This window comes from Falco naumanni, chromosome 8 (assembly GCF_017639655.2).
Source record: "Falco naumanni isolate bFalNau1 chromosome 8, bFalNau1.pat, whole genome shotgun sequence".
Lineage (NCBI taxonomy): Eukaryota > Metazoa > Chordata > Aves > Falconiformes > Falconidae > Falco > Falco naumanni.
Window position 1 is genome coordinate 27,732,832 of NC_054061.1, and position 16,797 is coordinate 27,749,628.

Genomic DNA, 16,797 nt, shown 5'->3' on the forward strand with positions numbered 1-16,797 from the left:
AAACAACCTTCTGTTTGGTGACTTGGAAGAAACAGGAAAAAAAACCAAAAAAGGTGAATTTGCATAATCTGTAAACCTGTGTAATGATGGTACAATTTTTTCTTTGTCTTTTCAAATTTCTTAGATGAAAAGCAAATTGATCAGATTATGCTTGTGCATAAAAGTGTATTTGAATAAGATTTTGGACAGCTAAAGTTGGCATCATTTACACAGATTTCACAAAAAAACTGTTTTTCACTTCATATTTTCATTCCTTTGTAAATTCAGATTTTAAATGCTGGGACTTTATTCTTCAAGATATGGACAGATTAAGTGGGTTAGGATCAAACAATGTATTTCAGAAGCACAATTCTGGTGAAATTAAAGATGAGGCAGGTAAACAATAATTATATCGTGACAATTTTAACAAGTATGATCCATTTAAGAAGTGTGATGTTTTTCCTTTAGTTAATGCTTAACAATTGAAATTCTAGATCTGACTTCAAAAGTAGATGACTACTATTGAGTGAATGTTTTCAGCATATTGATGTTACTGTGGGAAATGTGATGTGAAATGCTGTTTAGACACCATAGGTTACATACAGGTTTCTATGTGTTTCTTCCCGTGAACCTGTTTTTCCTTTGGGAGTGGGGAGGTGGGGGCGGGCTGGGGGAAAGAGTACGGTGTTTCTTAGAATATTTGCTACCCTCTGTTCTGTATATGTTCAAGTTGTGTATTTTGATTTGTTTAAATCAGTCTTCACCAGCAAATTCTGTAACAAAATGTGATAATCAGATCAATTCAATAAGGGGTGGGGTGGGTGCGTGGAGAAATATAGGGGTGTTTTCTGTAATGTCCAGTAGAGATTGGCCCAAAGAACTCATCTGAACTAAAACTTAGATTACTTACTACAATGCTTGTTTAAATTTTCCAAAGTAGCAAAGGTAACTACTTTTTATAGTTGTTTTGCCTATCTGCATTGCTGCACTATAAGCCATGAAATTATGCTTAAATTGCCTACTAGCTATTTTTCAAATAATGTTTATAGCTGATCTTTCTAAACGTTTTTGTGAGGGACAGAGTGCTCATAATAGTTCTTTTGAGTAATTTAGTTGCTTTCATGTGGGATCTGAAGTTCAGAGAATGCCAAGGTTATCCTGTAGCTAATAAAACAGAATGCAATTAATTCATGAATTGCAGCCGGTTTTGATTGTATAAAGCATAATAAAAAGCAGATTTGCATCATAAAGGCAAATTAGACTTGGCAAAACAAACAAAAAACCCCCAAACAAACCACCAAACAAAGATGAAAAAAAAACCCAAAAAAACCCAACCCAACACCACAGTAAAAGTTTGAACTTTAGACAAAGTCAATAAAATTGCTGGTTTAAAAAAAACAATCATAATTACGGTATGATTAAATAATTTTTTAATTCTTTCACTTCCCATTAGTTAACCCATTTGGTATTTATGTAATTTATTACAATATGAGCAAAACAACAGAAGTGTCATTTCAGCAGCATCCAGTACACAGGAAAAGTAAATATAGTTGTAGAAATGAAATAGCAGTGGTAAGAAATATGCAAAAGTAAAAATCACTCTGTCTTGTGGTTATACTGTTGTGAACTGCTGCTACAAGTCTACAATATAATTCACATGATTAAAATGGTATCTGAATGTTCATTTTTATAATTTCATAGCTGGATGTATTGGACAGACTGGGAAGAAGATGAAATAGATGACAGTGTGGGAAGAATTGAGAAGGCATGGATGGATGGCTACAGTCGGCAGATTTTTGTAACATCAAAGATGCTATGGCCAAATGGGTTAACTCTGGACTATCATGCCAATGTACTATACTGGTGTGATGCCTATTATGATCACATTGAAAGAATATTTTTGAATGGAACCGACAGAAAGGTAAAAGAAAAATACTGCTGTTTTGCCAGAGGCATGCTCATTCTCTGGATTTTATTGTGTTATGTTAAAAATACTTTTCAAGCTTTTTCAAGTCTGCGTAACCCTTCAGCATGTCCGGTGTCATCTGTACTGAAACAAGCGATGTTGGCAGTCTCCTGTAGGAGCCTATAATACAGCTTAAAATTTTCATCTTTAGAAACTGACACAAAAGTTTATTATTTTTTTAATTGTTTTTTAATCTTTTTTTTTTTTCTCATGTCACAATGAGTTATATTTTGATTGGGCCATGAAGCTGCAAAGCGTTTTTCAGTAGGAAAAAAAACTTCTTTTGGCTCTGCCAGAGAAAGGCTTTTGTTTAACCTCACTGGATAAGCTGCTTTTTATGAATCTCAATGCCCTGTTGAGAATTTGTTGTGGTATACAGAGGGGAAGTGCTCAGTAAGTGCAGTCAAAGATGGGGAGAGATTGTTTTAATTGTTACTAATTGCTATACTAGCTAGATGCAAGTCTTTCTAGAAATTCTGTTTGTGGATGTAACAGGCACAGAACTGACATCTGGAAAATGGTTAAACTTTAGACTCGAGCCTGATAGTTTGGGGAAGGTTTCCCCATGTGCTTTGTAAAATTAGTACCCTGACAACTGAAACCAGTGTTAATTGAGAATGGCAGGCATTAATTCTGTGGGAGGACTTTGTCACAAAATGTACATGTCTTGTGACTTCTCATTTATGCTTCACTCATGATTCCTCTGTATAATGGCATTGACAGGACCAAGACACAGATCTCTAGCGCTGAAAGTAGTAATTGTAGATACAGTCCTGTGTGGAACTAATCCCGTGCAAGCTCATATAGCTTTAATACTGCTTTTAAAATCCTTTATATTGAGTGATCTGTTGTTAAGCCTGTGCTAATGCCGTAGTGTTGCTGTTTGGCATAAAGGCAAGGTTAGGATTTGCATCTAGTGCTTCTACTTTTGCTCAAAATCCATTATGGTCCTGTGATGGAGCAGGGAGAGGACTAAAAGCATTGTCATACTTTTTTTTTTTTTTTTTTTTTTTTTAACTGGAGATCCTTGTCTACTAGTAATGCTAGACTTCTGGAAGAGTTCTGGACAGAACAGGTCTGGGAAGGTTAAATGAAGCTGCCGTGGATTGCACATGGGTTACTGGCGAGAAGTTGTTTTGCTGCTCTTGCCTCCTGCTATAATAATAAGCAGCACCTGTCTTTACAGGTTATATTTTGAAGTGTGACACAGAATATTTTGGGGTTTTTTTTAAAAGTGTTTTTTTCTAATCCTGTGATTTAAATAAAATGCATAACTACTTGAAAAAAAATTTATGTAGCCAAAAATAACCAGATTCATAGAATGGTTTCGGTTGGAAGGAATCTTAAAAATCATCTAGTTGCAACTCTGTTCTGTGGTCAGGGACACCTTCCACTAGACCAGGTTGCTCCCAGCCCCATCCAGCCTGGCCTTGAACACTTCCGAGGATGGGGCATCCACAGCTTCTCTGGGCAGCCTGTGCCGCTGCTTCATCACCCTCACAGTAAAAGCATGAAGATACTTGGTTTTGATGCTTAATCATTTGTTCTTCATTATAGGATATTTTGGTCAAAATGTAACTGAGTCAATAGCATCATTAAATTCTATCAGTATAGTGAAGATTTTAGGGTGTCCTGAATTCCTACAAGAATTCCACCAGTAGCTGGTGGATAGCTGACTGATGGATTAATTTTGATCAAAAGCAGTTAACTGAGATGAGGTATTTTGGACCGAAAGAATTCCGAAACCAAAGAGAGAATTTGAAGACCAAAGGGGGACAATTGTTGTCACTCCAAAGTAGTTGTATTTTAGTTGGCTTTATCTCCTTGTTCTCTTGGGTTTGTGTCTCTGAATAGAGGGTAGGACACCTGATGAACTGTGTCCTTTCTGGAGGCGAGCTAGAAATAAGCTGTTGGTCGTTAGTTCAAGCCAGGACCCCAGCCAGCAGAGGAAGACTGGAACTCAGTCATGCCAAATGGCAGGTGCAATGATGAGGTATAAAGGCAGGGCTCCCAAAAGTAGATCATTTACTGTTCTGCAGTTTTCTGTGTCTTTTTAAAGTAAATCATTCTGATTACAGTAATTTACTTGGTGGTAAGTTTAGAGTCTGAAGTTTTGTTTTTGTTCTATAGGAATTAAAAATATTTTTAAACTGCTCGTAATCAGACAGCTCTTGTGTTGTGGTAGTTGCAGTTCTTGTGAAGGATTCCTGAGACTTGAGTTACAGTTAATGACATTGTTTTAGAACATTTCTATGGCCAATAAAATAAAGACAAGATTTGGGGTGTAATTTGTATTTTTATGTATGAGTTAATAATCTGGAAGCAGAAGGTACATGGAAGAAAGTTTGTCTTATTTTGGGTATGAACTCTGGCAATTTTTTCATTGTTTACGTTCCCCCCCCCCCCCCCCCCCCAGTTATCACGACCCAAACCAGAGATGGAGTTCACAAAAATAAATAAGCAATTTCTGTACTTCACCTTTCAACAACAAAAAAACCCAAAACAACTTGTACAAACTTCTTTGCTTTAAAAGAAGCAGATATCTGATATATTTCACAGATACTGAGTTGTATGAAGAACCATGCTTCCTTGCTAGAGAAGACGGTAGATATTAACTGAATATAATGATTGCATGGTTACCTGTATTCCTCTGTTATCTGACAGGGGACAGTTAATGTATATTAAGTTTTGAACTTAGATATTAATGCTGGTGCATAGAACAGCTTTACAGTTTTTATGTGATTTTATTCCATTAAGTTGTTAGGCTTGGGCACAGTACTTCAGTTTTCTGATTTCCTATGTATATTCTCAGCAGAGTATGCTATGAAAAAATAATAATTATTTTAACCTTGCTAATGCTCACCTACCACTAATTAATTGCAGGTAGTCTACAATGGAAGAGATTTGAATCATCCTTTTGGATTATCACATCATGGAAATTATGTTTACTGGACAGATTATATGAATGGGTCAATTTTCCAGTTGGACCTGGTTACAAGGAATGTGACACTTTTAAGAAGTGAGAGACCACCTTTGTTTGGGCTCCAAATTTATGATCCACGTAAACAGCAAGGTATTTATAATATACGATTTCTCCCAAGGTCTGCTATAAAAGGATTTTTTTTCTCTTACAGTCTTCTAGTATTGTGACATGACTAGGTGGACAATAACAGAAAAAAGAATATGACTTGTGGCATGTTTCCAATGTTTCAGTCTATTGATGTTGAAATTGATCATCTCATACTTACTAAAAAGTGAAACATAATATTATACTTGTCTGAATTTCTTCTGTGTATCTTGTGTACCAAAGACATTGTGAAAGTATAGAATGGAACAGATAACAGATACGTGTTTTTTCATAGACATAGAATAAAATACTGTATTTACCTTTTGTTAAATAAGATCATAGATCCTGTCTGTCTTGTCCTTTTTGTATTTTTCTCCCCATCTTGGTCTACATCAATTCCATATTATTTAATCTCCTGAAAGTACGTGGTACTGTTATACAGAAGAAATCTTTGAAATCCATTTACTGTAGACAGTGATCAGATGAGTTGTTGAATATTTGCTGTCTGTAATAAAAACAAATTTCAGATTAATGTCTGGTTAATGCCTGCTGCCAAACATAAAACAGAGCATCAGGAATTAGTATAAATAAAGTACTGTTTAAAAGATGACTGTATTAACTATTGATGTCTGTATCTCTATATATCATCATTTTTGACATGTAGAATGGTTCCAGTTCAACAGTTCCTATAGACATTCAGAGACACTAAGATGTTGGCACTCCTGCTACATTTGATTATGTACATAAACGAGAAAAGTAATAAAATGTAAATACCACCATTTATCTGAATGCTACTTAGTATACAATGTTAAAATAGTGATTTATTTTTTTTAATTACTTATTTTTATTTTGAAGTTTACAGGACCTATTTAGAGTGCTTTGTCCCTGTGCATAAAGCCCAAATTTATTTTCACATATCATCACCTTCAGATCTGGATGTGGGTACAGTGCCTTGTTCATGTCTATTCTTAGCACTTGGACGATCTGTCTCTGTTGTTTTTAGTTAATGAATGGTTTAGACACAACTGATAAAACTAGTACAGAGTGGATAGAATCAAAACATTAGGAAAAATATTTAGCGCTTATAGAGACAACATTTAACCTTTGTATTTCCTATTGTCATATATCTGCATGCTGAGTGTGTGTATATATATTTCAGATGTGTATACAAAAATGACACAAATAAATGTGAAATTACAATGTAGTGATTATTTTCCTTATATATATTGGCTAAATATTTTGCATAGGCTTATTTCAGAGGTTTGAGTAATAAATATTAATTTATTTTTAAATTTTTTTGTTCTGTCTACTCTTACCTTTTTTTTTTCATTCAGCACAAAAACAACTGGTGATTTACAAAGGGAAGAAACAGTTTAGTTCTCAAAATTATGCAAAAGTATAAAACTCAAAGTGCATATGTGCACCAGCAAAACACTTGGCATCTAATATCTGCATGTATGGGGTTTAATTTTATATTTCATTTTAATATTTACTGTATGTGAAGACTTATATATGTAGTTAATACTGTTTGGAGAAGACAAAGACTTTTTCTCTATCTAAAAGTATATCTTCTAGTTTGTAAAAATACTACTTTTCTTACAATGTCTTACTTAACCGTCTGAGGCCCTACTGAAAAGCTTAGTGATTTTCTTTACAACTGGTTAATATGAAGTCTTCCTTTGCTGCTGAATAATATTTTTATAAGTCCAGCTAGGCTTTCTTAGGGAAAGTCACTGAGATTAGTACTTCATTATGGAGTGCTGAGGTTCAGACAGCCAACTTGTTATTGGTTTTATGAGCATGGAGGCAATGCTAAAGGTTTCTCCTTTCTGATGTTGTAACATCTAGATTTTCTGTACCTAAAGCAAACTGTAGTATGTGTAGTACTGTTCTATGTCAAGGTCATTGTAGCAGTGCATCTCGTATCACAGATGCTTTTCAGGGACTCTCTCTTGCTTCCAAAATCATGTAAAAAAATGGTGTGTTTGGGGTGGTTGTCTGTTGTTGTTGGGTTTGGGTGTTTTGGGGGGGGGTTCTAAGGTAAAATCTCCCAGTAAATCTACCCTCAAGTTGGCCATATTTCAGGATACTTTGAACTGTGTCTGCTAAGGGAGGAGGTGGTGATTGCTTTAAATAGTTGGTACTTCTGCTGCTTTATCAGGTACTCAGAAAGTTTCTTTGTTTTTAGACATAAGGGAAATTTTAAAAAGAATGCAGTTGCTATTAGCTTCCAAATAAGCTGACAACAGAGGTAAAAGACTGAAGCATTACCTTCTTAGAGATTTTTAGCTGAATGAGCTTAAATGTTGAGATGGAGTATTTGGCTTATTAATGTATTCTTTTTTTTGAAATTGCAATTGGAATTTTGTAAGCTAACTGCCTCCTTTAGGATCTTCCCCTTTAGGATCTTCCCTTTTTGTCATGCTTAGTGAGGCTGATCTTGCATTGTTCGCAAAGGAGCATGAGCATTTATTTTACATAAAGTGAAGTGTGGTTTTTCTTTTTGTTATTTTTATGTTTCTTCTAAAAGATCAAAATCAAGACTGTATCATATGTTACAGAGAAGACCATAGTAGTTAATTTTATAGTATATTCTATAGCTTATGTGGATGTATTTGGAAACATGTGGCTCTGGATATTTTGAGGTTACTGTTTTGATGATGCTGTTACTGTAACTGTCTACACAAACAGAAACCACGTCAATTAATTTTGGCATAGTTGAACTGAGACTGGCATTTCTGTTAGGAGTTCTTTACAGGATAGTTGGCTGTGCCTATCCTGCGTTGCTTTGCGCTATGGGTAGCGACATCAAGCTTTGTTTCGGTATGTCCTTAAGAGATGTGTTTCACTGTCTTTGTATCTCATGAGGCATGATCTTCTTGTAGAGGAACTTGTTTTTTCTTGCTTTCAGAGACTAGAATTCATCTTATTTTCTGAGGCTTAGTCTTTGGGTCTCTGTGTGTCAGGAATACTTTAAAAAATGGGAAGATGGCAGGAAGCATAGTAATCATAGGAGCTGGAATTACAGTCAGTGTATGAACCTGCCAAGGCCTGCTGGTATTTCCACTGCTATGAGAGAGGGGGTTGCTATTTATATGTAAGTAATTCTTGTGCAAGTCCATTTACAGCAGTTAAAATAACCTCTTTTGAAATCAGCTGGTATTTTAACTTTTCAGGTTGCAAAGAATTGCTGCTTGAGCCCCAGACTGCTGCTCTTTCTGTCAGTAGTAGTACTTCAGGTTAGATTTATGGGAAGGTACAAACATATATTAATATTCATGAAAACCTAGACGTACAGTGATTGCTAAGCAGCAATTAATGCTTCATTGTATCTTTTAAATTAGAAGATTAAACAAATGGATACAGTTGTCAAATTTTTTCTGAGAATGGTGACTGAGATGCAAGTTATGTTTTAGTTCTGGCCTAATTTTTTAGCAACTTAAAATGGATCCAGCCTAATTGAATCATATGCAAGTGGCAGGGCAGCAGCTGTTTTAAAAGCTGGCAAAATATGAAAGATATGATGATAGCTTTGCAAGTAACTTTACAATTTTGGGAATATTTTAAGTGCACCCATATAAATATATATTTCAAAGAGCAGTCAAGGAAATTTAATTTCATCAATACTGGGTAGCTAAATAGGTTCTGTAGCTTACTCAATAAAGAGATTTAACCTGTCTGTTGTACGGCATTTCAGGAGACATTTTATCCTGGGAGTCTCTACAGGAAGACTGATGGGACTGAAGGTCTCATTGCACCTTCAAGGTGAAGTCTTCCTTAAAGCTCATTTTGTAGACTTTTTTGTCTAGTATCTTGTTGCTTTAACTTTTGGTACTTGTATTTTGCTTGTTATCATCCTCTCTTTTATCACTTACTTAGCAAGTAACCTACTGTGCTGTAGTTTGTCATCCTAATTATGAGGTTAAGTAGGAACTTTTAATCTTCAAGGTGGAGCAGCTGACTTTGATCTGGTGTTTTAATTTTGATTTTATTTATTTTAAGCTTGCATTGGACTTCAGAATCATTGTATGTTTTCAAAGTATTTTCTATAATAGCTTTAAATATTCTTTTACTCTATAGCATTCTTTTTTAGTGATCTGACAAACTCATGTATATTCTTTAATTAAATCACTGCAAATTTCATTGACTTGTGCTGTATAATTCTGGATTTACTTTTGAGGATTATATTTTTGTTTGTTTTGGTAGCTTCTGATATCTTCTTAAATCATTGTGTTAGACATTCTTTGATTTGTGTAATGGATGGACTTGTAGAGTTTCAAGGCTACTTTTTCTGAGGTGTTGTACCTGAGGTTTTCCAAGATTGAGATGCAAATATATCCCTTAATTTTTCTGATGTTTTGTTAATAATATATTTGCATTTTGGTGAGCATAGCCATAATAAAGTAGTCCATTTTTTTACAATGTTTTAGATCATAGTCTAAAACATGAAATCAAGATCCAATTAAGTCTTTAAAGTGCCTAATCTTAAATTGGAGGTACTATATCTATAAATTGTGATCCATCTCTCACTTCATAATACTTAAGAGTTTTCCTTATTTAAACAACTGTGTTCTTGCCATCTCCCTCACGCCTTCCCCAATACAAGTACCACTAGCGGCTTGGCATAGCATTATGTATTAATTATTTTACACAAATTTATCTGAAATTTCATTGGGGTTTTAATGGACTGTAGACACATTTACTTCTAAGAAATTATTTATGGTGGGTCAGAAGAAAGCCTAGGAATAGATTATTGTGAAATGCTCAAGGTCTGTATTGTAAGACATGTGGTGAGGGGCATCTTAATGTTTGACAGATTTCAAAATCTTAGATAATTTGAAAATGTTTCCCTGCATGTGCAGATATGGCACTGACAGGACAGTTTAATATGTGTGTTTGCAGCTACCTCTATGAGGAATGAATATTATATTTTCTGTCAAGTAGTAGTGCTTTGAGGAGAGGGAATTTTGTGGAGTCTGTTTTAATCAGGAAGTTGATGAATGTTTTGTACACCTAAAAAGAAGGACCAGAGGAGGGAAGACCTGTTTTTTACTAGGATGGGAAGATGGAAAAAGGGAGTTCTAATTCAAAGTTTTGGCAGACATGAAATTTTACAGCTTGCCTTATCGTAGTTATCACCAACACCTGGAATTAACAAAACTTTGATCATGAAAAGTTGAATGTCTTCAGCAGTGAATATCTAAGCAATTAGGTCATGACCAAGCATGCAATTTTCTGTTACAGAAATCATAACACTTATTTCAGGGGGCTTTGGTTTTAAGTCTGCTTGCCTGAAGAACGAGGTATAGTAAGGGTGCAGCAGTCCTTGATCAATGATTAAAACACGTGGCAGCTGTCAGTATCTTCATATGAATAGCATACAGCTTTTGGGAAGAAATGATAACACAGAAAAAGAAGACAGAGAAATAGCAGGTGTATTCAGAAAAGGGCAGTGGAATATCCACCTTGTATTCTGTCAGCCATAGATTTCATTGTATTTTTATTTCCTTTTTTTTTCTTCTTTCTCTCAGTCTGCATTCGCAGTCACATTGTTTTAACATGTGCAGATGCAAATATACTTCATAAAATTAATTTACTGAAAATAATTGTAAATAATCTTTATGTGCTTACATTCTAAAAAACCCACAACCTTCTAGTTCCAGCAAGGCTGTTAGTTTTAAAGTTGGTTTTCTTGTTTTGTTCTTACTTTATTTTCACAGGTGATAATGCATGTCGTGTTAATAATGGAGGCTGCAGCACTCTTTGTTTAGCAATTCCTGGAGGCAGAGTTTGTGCCTGTGCTGATAATCAGCTTTTGGAGGAAAACAGTACAACCTGCATGAGTAAGATCTTTTTGAAGACTATCTAAGTTGGTAATACTGTTAACGAATAAAGTAATATCTGAAAATAAGACAAGAAAGTGTGTATAATTGAAAACAGTTTATTAAATATTTTTTTTCAAAGAAGACAAAATTTTAAAGACACAATATTTGAGGGTAAAATGCATTGGAAAATATTTCAGAATATCTGATATGATAAAACTCAAATATTTCAGAATGTTAAAGTATATTAGAAATTAATCTATAGAATTATTCTATTAGATCTATATAAACTGGTTTCAAATTATTATATGGACTAAGTATTTTAAATTTAGATGTGACATAGAAAATATTCATGCTGAAACTGTTCATAAAACATACCAAGCAGATATATTTGTATAAAATAGATCCTGAAACAGACTACTTAAACTTCACTTTCTTTTTTTGCATCTTCCTTGGATGTCTTCATTGAAATTCAGATTTTTAAAAATTGTGTTGTTAATGAAGAGTGGGGTTTTCGATAAAAATAATTTATCAAATATTGCAGGTAATTTTAATAAAGTTTAGACCTGATATTTGGAACTTACTCAAAATTCTTTTTTTATTTTTTTTTTTAAATCTTATTGATCTATTTCTTGAAATGTAGTGTGTAAAACTTTACACAGGTCTCCAGCAATAAGCCTAGTAGGGATGAGTAAATCATAAGGATTATTTCATAACATGATGAACATTACTGAGCTTGCAATTACCTTGCAATTGACCCAAATGCATGGCTAGCAGAGCCATCACTGTTGCTAAAGAAAACTGTTTTTCTTTTTAGCAGAAAATACTGGAAGGTGGGCTTCTCACTGGTAAGATGGAATATAAGCATTAGGAGGAGGGATTAGCCACTTTCAGATCTCAATGAAGCAGGTTTCCTGCTTTTTCCCGAACACACTTCATTGCCAAGCTCTTTCCAAGGAAATTGGTGTTCCTCATAGGGTCATGGAGTGATGCGTGGAATTTACATATTAAGCATTCTAAACCAGATGTTGAGAAATGTATCTGTCTGGATTTATCAATAAGCCTGTAGCTTGCTACTTAATTCTACTGCAGCAGAATTTTATCCTTTCTTCTTTGCTAAGTCTGTACCAGTGCATAATGCAGGTGTTTGACTTGTTGCTTGGATACAAGAATCAGTTTTTCACTAATCATTTTCTAGCCCTTTAATGTGCACCAGAATTTGGTCTGTGTCTGTAAGAATATTTTCTTTTCACTGCTGATGAGGCATTGCAGTATTCTTAACTGATATTTTTACGCTATCATCTAAGCACCAATTTAAAAAATGGTTTGAGTGCCATTCTGTTCTGAGTTCTTCCATTTATTAAAAATATATTATCTCCACCATACACTCAGATATGCATGCTGCTACAGGCTTCAGATGGAATTACCTCAAATATGCAAAGTTTATTAAAATGTTTTGAAAAGTGATAAGAGGAATGTATATCTATTTATGTAGAGATATTTGTATTTGATTCTGTATGTATGTCAAGCTGATTAAATAGGTGTGCTTCTTGGATATTTTTTCCTAGTTAAACATGGAGAAGTGCTACCACAGTTGTGCAAAGCTGAACAGTTTCAGTGTAACAATAAGCGCTGTATCCAGGATCGCTGGCGCTGTGATGGGGATGATGACTGTCTGGATGGCAGTGATGAGCATTCTGAAATTTGCTGTATGTATGCTTTTACATTTTAACTCACAATTCATACTTCATTTTAAAAATTGGAAAAAGAGTAATGTCAGCCTGAAAACTTTGAAACAAAAGTGCTAATCCATAAATCATTCATGTAAACCTTTCATTTTCTGTGTTTCCTGCATGTAGTAATAGTGGTTCTTTCAAATGACATTCATACAGTAGAAACGTAGCCATCTTTTGGTTTTGACATTGTCATTTCTGATTCTGTAAGTATTAGAGTTTTTTGCTTTGTTTCCAGCTATTGCACTTCTTTGCATGGGCCACAGGATAACTGGGGGGGGGGGCTCAAAATATCTGTAGTCCAACCTTCACAGACCAGGGCTTGCCTCACCTCAACCTCTAGGAAAGTGATAGAGCAATTAGTCCTGGAAACCATTTTCAAAGACATGAAAGAAAGACAGTGATTGGAAGGAGTCAGCATTGGTTTATGAAGGGGAAGTCATGCTCAGCCAACCTCATAGCCTTCTGCAGTGATGTGATTAGCTTGATGGATGAAGGAAAAACAGCGGATATTGTTTACCTCAACTTTAGTAAGGCCATAACATCATCATAAACAGGCTGAAAAAGGATGGGTTAGGTATGTGAACAGTTAGATGGATTGGAAACTGAATGACCAGGCCTTGGGTCTTGTGATCAGTGGCAAAATATCCAGCTGGAGTTAAGTTACCAGTAGTTGATGCCGGAGGCAATAACCTCTTCATTAATGACAGGTGCAGTGGGTACTCTGCAAGTTTGCAGATGATTCAAAGCTGAGAATAGTGGCTCATTCAACAGATGACTGTGCTGCCATTCAGAGAAACCTTGACAGGCTGCAGAATTGGACGGAGAGGTATATGGTGAAAATCAGGGTAATAAGGAGAAATGCATCCAGGGAGGAATAACTACAGTATATGGCTGGGGACGATTTGGCTAGCAAGCAGCTTTGCAGACAAGGACCTTGGGGTCCTGGTGGGCAACAAGATGACCATTAGCCAGCAATACGTCTCGTGACAAAGAGAAGACCAGAAGCATCCTGGCCTGCTTTAGGAAGAGCATCACCATCAGGTTGAGAGAAGTGATCCTTCCCCTCTACTCAGCCCCCATGTGGTCACATCTGGAGGGCTGTGTCTAGTTCTGACCTCCCCAGTATGAGATAGGGCCTTACTGGAGCAAGACCTGGAAAAGACCGCTGAGATGATTAAAGGAGCTGGCACATCTGTCCCAGAGAACTGGAATTATTCAGTCTGACAGGAAGGGAAGGCTCAGGGAGGATCTTAACTGATGTTTATAAATACTTGTTGTGAGGGAATAAAGAGCAGGGAGCCAGGCTCTCCTTAGTAGTGCCCACTAGCAGGACAAGAGGTAATGGACACGAACTGAAAAGCACAAGATTTTATTTGAACTCAAGAAAACACTTTTTCTTGAGCATAGTCAAACACTGGAATAGGTCACTGAGAGAGGTAGTGGAGTTTCTGTCTATAGAGATACTCAAAACTTGTATGGACATAGGCCTGGGAAACCTTCTCTACGTGGCCCAGCTGGTATGAACAGCTCTCTTCCAACCATAAACATTTCTGTGATTCTGAATGTATTTCTAAAAAAAATACAACAAGCAAACAAACAAAAAAAAAAACCCACACCATAAAAACCCCATCAAAAACCCCAAACCAAAATCAACAACAATAAAAACATGCTTCCCTTCGAGTTTAAAATTACATGTACTTTAAAAATACAGTTTTACTAGAGCTGTATTTTTTTTGCTGTAGAGGAACTCCTGCTGTTGAAATGAAAAATAGTAGAAAACATATCAATTATGTATCTGTGTCATTCCTGGAAGATACTTAGGTAGCCTGCTATAAAATTAGAGTTGCAGCAGTGAAAATTTCTTTCCTTACTCAGTTTGTTGCAATGCTTCCTATTCTGATCACTTCTGTAAACCAGATCTCCTTTACTGAAAGTACATTTTTATTTTTCCCTATCAATCATAGGAATGAAGAACTGATGCACTCTTCTACTATGCAGCATTGTTCTGTGTGTCTGAAAACTTGTATCATAGTCTCCTTTATCTCTTAGAGACAACTCTAATCTGTTCTTTTTTTTTTTGTCTTTTTTTTTTTTTTTCAGTAGATTATTGGGGTTTTTTCTAGACTTCATTGCTCCTCTCTGAATTTTGCTAAGTTCTCCTAGGAGTTGGACGTATGTTCTTCTGCTGAGTCTTTTGTGAATTTCATTAGGTTGAGAGACCGAGCACTGGAACAGGCTGCCCAGAGAGGCTTGTGGGGTCTCCTTCTCTGGAGATACTCAGAACCCACCTGGACACAATCGTGTGCAGCCTGCTCCAAGAGAGCCTGCTCTAGCAGGGTGTTGGACTAGATGATCACCAGAGGTCCCTTCCAACCCCAACCATTCTGTGACTCTGTGAGAAAAATGTGTTTGTGAGGGCTGATAGTCCTGTTCATACATCCTTGGGAAAATTTAGCCTGCTTCACGTTGGCCTCATGTTGCTGATAACATACTGAGCATGTGATCCTTTATAATAGCTAGGTCTTTTTCAAAGTGGCTGTTGTGGAGCCATTTTGGCTTTTTTTCCTGCAGTTATGTATTTTGATAGCTCCATGTAGTAGGCATTACTAATATCAGTTCTAATTCTTTTCAAAACATTTGTCCAGTTTGGAATTGTAGTGCTGACTTAACATTTTGTTGTATTACCAGGGGTTTTTACGCTTAAATACAGAGTTCAACTAGTAAAGACAGAGAGAAGAGAAATCTTTGGGCAGAGTTGACTTGATTCTCATTTGAATTAGTGTAATAGAGACGAATTAATTGATTGAAGCTTGTGATTTTCAGAGGATTTAAACAGATATAAATGAAATCATCATCTGGTCCCAATTCTGTATGCAATATATAGTTTAGGCAGCCAGTATGATAACATTAATCTCTTTTCAGCAATTGCTATAGTAACTTCAGTAGTTCTTTTTTAGTCTGAAGTATTTGCAATTATGAGTAGAATACATACATGTTAGTAAATATACGTGATTACAAGCCTAACAATAAGGTTAATAATATTTTAAGCAATATTTTTCTACTATTAAAGTCAGATTAAAAAAAAAATTCTTCAGGTTTTAATTTTATTTCAGGAATGATTTTTGTTCTCTAGTCACATTGCAAACCAGGTTGCAGGTGTTATGAGTCTTGGAATACCTTTCTACTCAGATTATTAATTAATCTTTGCTTCTAGTGTTCTTTCACCCTCCAAAGAAAACACTCATGAAGAGTTCATGTGCTATTGATATCACAATCCCTCTGTGTCATTTTGAATAGGAAGAATAGGTAGAAAGGTCAAAGATGAAAGCTACTGAAATGTCAAGGATAAGCCTGCAAGACATGGTTTCATTTTAAAGATTGTTTGTTTCCTGATATATGTTAAACTTTAAAAAAGAGACTATGGATGGCTGGAGTAGGTGGTAAATAGCTTGAGATTATTTTTAACCCAGCATTTGCAACTGTGTATGATTTACTGCTCTTGTGTAGATCAAGATAAGCAAGATCTTCTAATAATAGATCTTGTTATCATAAAAGAAGTGGAGCATACATACTTACTACAGCTGCAAAAGCAGACCAGTAGTATTTACATAATTTTTGTGCATTCAGTCTTCATCATCTCCGTGATATTTGGTAGCTAGCAAAAACATGTTTGTGAGATAACCTGTTTGCTCTTGAATACCAGATTTTTGTCAGTTTTACGCTGTCTTGCATATTTCACTATTTGACACCTACAATTTCATGGTAACTAAACAGCAGATCAGTATGTGGCCATTGACAGTAATGTGGATCATTTTAGAAGCGTTTTATAACCTGCTCAAATCTCTGCTTGCTGTGGTATAATATTTTGGATATGCACTTTACAACTTGCATCTCTTCCCTTTGGTGTTTTCCTCTGTTTATGTGCACTTCAGTTTGCAAACTTCATCATATTGATAAAATGGGATGGAGGACATTTTTCTTTAAGGAAACATTGTAAAATGCTGCTACCTTTTATTATTTAGTAGCTAATAGAGGAGGATCTCCATATTGACACTAGTCTAGTAGGAGAATTTTTACTATGTATTGTTTAATTTCTCATCGCAGTACTGCAATGTTTTTTAATTGACTGGTTCCCTGAACAATCTTTATATCAGGGAAATTATATGTACAAGAAAACCATACTGACTGCATCACCAGGGAAAATGTTTAATGTATTTAATTTAGCTG

The 16,797-nt window shown here is 35.4% G+C and overlaps 1 protein-coding gene across 1 annotated transcript in view; it reads left to right on the forward strand.

Annotated features, from left to right (window-relative positions):
- LRP1B (LDL receptor related protein 1B) overlaps positions 1 to 16,797 on the forward strand; it is a 380,905-nt gene that overhangs the window by 90,733 nt on the left and 273,375 nt on the right. Inside the window, exons 10-13 of the mRNA XM_040604928.1 lie at positions 1,681 to 1,900; positions 4,829 to 5,018; positions 10,733 to 10,855; positions 12,403 to 12,543. Coding sequence (XP_040460862.1) covers positions 1,681 to 1,900; positions 4,829 to 5,018; positions 10,733 to 10,855; positions 12,403 to 12,543 — 674 coding nt within the window. The remainder of the gene's footprint in view (positions 1 to 1,680; positions 1,901 to 4,828; positions 5,019 to 10,732; positions 10,856 to 12,402; positions 12,544 to 16,797) is intronic.